A 5,537-nucleotide genomic window follows, 5' to 3' on the forward strand; every position below is an offset into this window, starting at 1 on the left:
TCTTTGAAATAATGATGAACACATGCACTGAGTATTAATTTTACAAAAATCTTGAAATAAACCAAAACTGTATACACAATATCTTCTAAATGGTCACATGACCCTATGAATTACACTGAGTTACTAAAAAACTACATACATTTTACTTGCTAAACATAAGCTTTTGATATAATACTGTGACTATATATTGCTTCTATTTTTTTTCATTTGTCATTAACCTTAAAATATTTAGGATATTTTTATATATTTTTGTCCTCTCCATTAAAATACTCCTAAAGTCACTGTGACAGGATAATTTAAATGTGCATCCACACCATCATCCGGTATACCCATGTCTTCCTTTTGCCCCACTTTATATTTGCATGATCATTTCCTTATAATTTTCTTCCTCTCTCTCTTCATATAATTCTTTTTCTTATGTAATTTAATGTTCATTTTTTTTTTTCTTGCTACCTCTGCCTCAGGATTCAGTAAGGTCATGCACAGTAATTAATATGTGTTTAAAAAAGCTAAGTCAACAGAATAAATCTGTAACCAGGTTTAAACTAATTATCTACGTATTACTTTAAACATGATTGATGGATAGAAAAATAGAACATATATTTAGCAAACTAAAATCAGGAATCCCTAGTTTTATAAGCACCTACAATATATCTTCACAGTATATACAGCAAACACATAGCAGATCTCATTTAAAGGGGCTACAGCTATTTCTCAATATATCTTTCTTTATTATATTTATGAATAGGAAAGAAAATGGTTCAGGTAACAAAGTTACAGTCAACCAGAAAAATGAAGAAATGAGAGAGAGCAAATAAAAGTAAAACAAATACCCAAACTCCTGTCTTATCTGGACAGCTCATTTCATATACATTATTATTCTGACCACACTTATTCCCCTGCAAACTTTAATAATTTAGGACAGTTTATATTTCAGCCATATGATCTAAACATGGGCAAAACTGGTATAAATGAAACATTAATAATAATAAAAATAATTTTTAATGTGTGTATACATATCATTTATCTGTATAATCTGTATATAAATGAAGCACATTTGATACAGTATGTTGCCTTGCAGAGCAGAATCTTCACATTGTTATAATCAATAATGCTAAAATTCTAAATTATATAAATAGCTAATTTATTATGGAAAATCACTAAACAGATATAAATTAATACCTATTTAGGAGCTAATATCACCTCAAAAGAGTGAACTTGTTAGACAGTGAAAAAGTTTCCCCTTTAAGACTAGAAGCTGAGGTGTGTGAATTAATCTTAAATTAAAAAATATAAGCTAATTATTTAACATGTACAGCATACACATATCAGATGATCCCATTAAAAGGGGCTACAGCTATTTCTCAACTCCAGAGTAGACCTTTGGGTTCAGCAGTTAGTCTTTTGGTTCCTATTGGCTGAACCATGACATTTTCAATTAATAAGGTCAGGTACCAAGATGAATGAGTATTATAGATAACAAACAGACAATAGTCCTCTATATTGAAAGAGGGATACTATACAAGCAGCATGTCTCACCCTTAGATTTTTACAATTATTCTTTCATAAAAATATTACTGGGGTAAAATAAGTGTTGTCAAGGGAGATTTAACTTTATAAGTTTCAAAAAGAGATTTTTTATTAATATCTGCAATGAGTATAGATACTAGATGATCTGTCATTGCATACAGTGTATTCTAATAGTATTGATGCAATTGTGCTCACATGTATAGTATTAAAATAAAACGCGTTTCTAAAATCCACAACATGAGTCAAATGTGCCAATGCCCTACAATGTGTCACCTTGTCTGCCATGCCCACCTTTCAGGATGAGGTTGTCAATGTCCTTGTCTATGCCCATAATGTAGCATTTCCTCCATAGTCCGGAGTAAGTGGAGAAGAGTGGGCGCCCACAGTCTGACTCCAGCACGCCCAGCCCCAGCAGGGACCTCCAGTTCTCCAGGAGATCCTCGGGCTCCCTAACCCCACCAGCCGGGGCAGGAGAAAGCAGACCCATCCTGCGGGTGTTGGTAGGGTCCCCTCTGAAAGGCAGTTGATACAGGGGCATAAGTCTGTTTTTCTGGTCTGTAGGGTCTGAATTGCCCTGGCTCTCACAAATCTCCTTGTGCTTGCGGGTGTCCGTTTCATACCAATGGTCAGTGAATATAGCAGTGACCAGCAGAACCAGGGAGCAGATGCTCAGAGCCAGGCTGACAGCAGTGACCAAACCCCTTGTCTCCATATCTCTTTATGCAGCATCACACCACGGCAACACTGGCTGGCATGGTGCTGCTTTGATACAAGCAAATACACTCCTCAGTTCTCAGCCTCTTTGTGCCTTTCCAACCATAAAGCGACCTCTCATATGAGCTGCAGTCTTCTGCAGCACGCTGGCTGCTTCCTTTCCATATCCTAAAAGCATCATGTCATCTGTCCAGCTTGTTCAGGTTGTTTTCAGCCACCAACAGGGCAGCCAAGATGCTGTGTGCTGTTCTATACCTGGCTGCTACTGGCAGCTCTTAGCCTATTGTGTGTTACAAGCTCTTTGCCTGCCTGGGAACACACTGCAGGCAATTGCTTTTCTTTTCAACCCAGCTTCTCTCTTTTCTCACCTCTCTGACTCCTTATCCCTCCCTCTCCTTGTATCTTTATCTCTCTGTGCATTGCCCCACCTTCTACTCTTTTTATTACCCCTCCTTTCCATTCTTCTCATATATATATCCCTGTTTCATTTTATTTATAAATATATATATATATATATATATATATATATATATATATATATATATATATGTGTGTGTGTGTGTGCATGTGTGTATATATATATATGCATGTGTGTGATGTATGTATGTGTGTGTGTGTGTATGTGTACACAATAATACACATAATATCTATGTATTATGTATCTATTTTTATGTCCATCCCTTTCAACTTGCAAGCAGATTCTCTGTGTGTGTGTGTATATACCGTATATATATAAATATATATATATATATATATATATATATATATATATATAGTGTTTGTGTGTGTGTGTATATATATATATATATATATATATATATATACACAGTATATACAGTATATATATATATATATATATATATATATATATATATATATATACATACATACACACAAACACTATATATATATATATATATATATATATATATATATATACGGTATATATCCATCCCTTTTTTTAACTTGCAAGTAGTGATTAACCTGAAATGTAAATTAATATTCCACAGTATAATCAATCACAATAATTAATTACCCACATAACATAGTAAATGCCCTTTCAAGCACTTGTTCTTTTTAACACAAGGTCGTATAGTTTTGAAGTTTTTCACTCTGTATCACAAATTCATTGTCATAAAAAATATATCAAAGTTGATAAAATGTATGCAGACTGCTTTCATGTTTCCATTCTTTATTAGATACATGATTGACTTACATACAGATTTCCAAAATATCATCTGTAGCATCAGCAGTAAAATCTTTGTATCATCTATACTAATACATGCATCAGAAATCCAGATTCTAGACCCCAATGTATTTTTCTTGTATCTAAATATGTAAATTGATGCATTTAATAAATTATGTATTGACTGGAATTCCCATTTGGCAAATTGAGCACAACTGATGTGCAAGACATTAATGAATATACATCAGAGATATTTAATATTGTGTCAAGATATATACACAGTGTTTAAGTGTAAACTAAATGCACCCTTGCACAAATCTAAAGAAAACTAAATTTGTATATTACACAGTGATGTGAAAACAAAATATTCTGTACTGATCTACAGGAAAAGCAACAATTAAATAAATGGTAGTAATTCTACTGGATATTCGAAATATGAGACATGATAAACAGATATAGACAGATAGATGATAGATTGTATATAATTGTCATCTTGTGGCTAGTATTTGTTTGTCTGAGGAAGGGGAGTGTGTCCGAGAAACGTCACGCTTGTTTCATTAAATTGCATTTGTTAAAAAGACCAGAAAGAGTGCCTCTTTCTATCCTATGTATTTAACCGTTGGCACCCTGGCAGCTGAATGTAAGGTGAGAGTGCTCTCTCCTGGGCTATCTATATATATATATATATATATATATATATATATATATATATATATATAAAATGTGTGTACATGTGTATATACATACCTGTACAGGGAGTGCAGAATTATTAGGCAAATTAGTATTTTGACCACATCATCCTCTTTATGCATGTTGTCTTACTCCAAGCTGTATAGGCTCGAAAGCCTACTACCAATTAAACATATTAGGTGATGTGCATCTCTGTAATGAGAAGGGGTGTGGTCTAATGACATCAACACCCTATATCAGGTGTGCATAATTATTAGGCAACTTCCTTTCCTTTGGCAAAATGGGTCAAAAGAAGGACTTGACAGGCTCAGAAAAGTCAAAAATAGTGAGATATCTTGCAGAGGGATGCAGCACTCTTAAAATTGCAAAGCTTCTGAAGCGTGATCATCGAACAATCAAGCGTTTCATTCAAAATAGTCAACAGGGTCGCAAGAAGCGTGTGGAAAAACCAAGGCGCAAAATAACTGCCCATGAACTGAGAAAAGTCAAGCGTGCAGCTGCCAAGATGCCACTTGCCACCAGTTTGGCCATATTTCAGAGCTGCAACATCACTGGAGTGCCCAAAAGCACAAGGTGTGCAATACTCAGAGACATGGCCAAGGTAAGAAAGGCTTAAAGACGACCACCACTGAACAAGACACACAAGCTGAAACGTCAAGACTGGGCCAAGAAATATCTCAAGACTGATTTTTCTAAGGTTTTATGGACTGATGAAATGAGAATGAGTCTTGATGGGCCAGATGGATGGGCCCGTGGCTGGATTGGTAAAGGGCAGAGAGCTCCAGTCCGACTCAGACGCCAGCAAGGTGGAGGTGGAGTACTGGTTTGGGCTGGTATCATCAAAGATTAGCTTGTGGGGCCTTTTCGGGTTGAGGATGGAGTCAAGCTCAACTCCCAGTCCTACTGCCAGTTTCTGGAAGACACCTTCTTCAAGCAGTGGTACAGGAAGAAGTCTGCATCCTTCAAGAAAAACATGATTTTCATGCAGGACAATGCTCCATCACACGCGTCCATGTACTCCACAGCGTGGCTGGCAAGAAAGGGTATAAAAGAAGAAAATCTAATGACATGGCCTCCTTGTTCACCTGATCTGAACCCCATTGAGGATCTGTGGTCCATCATCAAATGTGAGATTTACAAGGAGGGAAAACAGTAAACCTCTCTGAACAGTGTCTGGGAGGCTGTGGTTGCTGCTGCACGCAATGTTGATGGTGAACAGATCAAAACACTGACAGAATCCATGGATGGCAGGCTTTTGAGTGTCCTTGCAAAGAAAGGTGGCTATATTGGTCACTGATTTGTTTTTGTTTTGTTTTTGAATGTCAGAAATGTATATTTGTGAATGTTGAGATGTTATATTGGTTTCACTGGTAAAAATAAATAATTGAAATGGGTATATATTTGTTTTTTGTTAAGT

The 5,537-nt window shown here is 35.7% G+C and overlaps 1 protein-coding gene across 1 annotated transcript in view; it reads right to left on the reverse strand.

Moving 5' to 3' along the window:
- Window positions 1-2,242, reverse strand: part of TMEM178A (transmembrane protein 178A) — a 247,067-nt gene extending 244,825 nt beyond the window's left edge. Inside the window, exon 1 of the mRNA XM_053709288.1 lies at window positions 1,822-2,242. Within this exon, the coding sequence (XP_053565263.1) occupies window positions 1,822-2,242 (421 nt within the window). The remainder of the gene's footprint in view (window positions 1-1,821) is intronic.
- Window positions 2,243-5,537: the final 3,295 nt, after the last annotated feature.

The sequence above is a fragment of the Bombina bombina genome, chromosome 4 (genome assembly GCF_027579735.1).
Source record: "Bombina bombina isolate aBomBom1 chromosome 4, aBomBom1.pri, whole genome shotgun sequence".
NCBI lineage: Eukaryota > Metazoa > Chordata > Amphibia > Anura > Bombinatoridae > Bombina > Bombina bombina.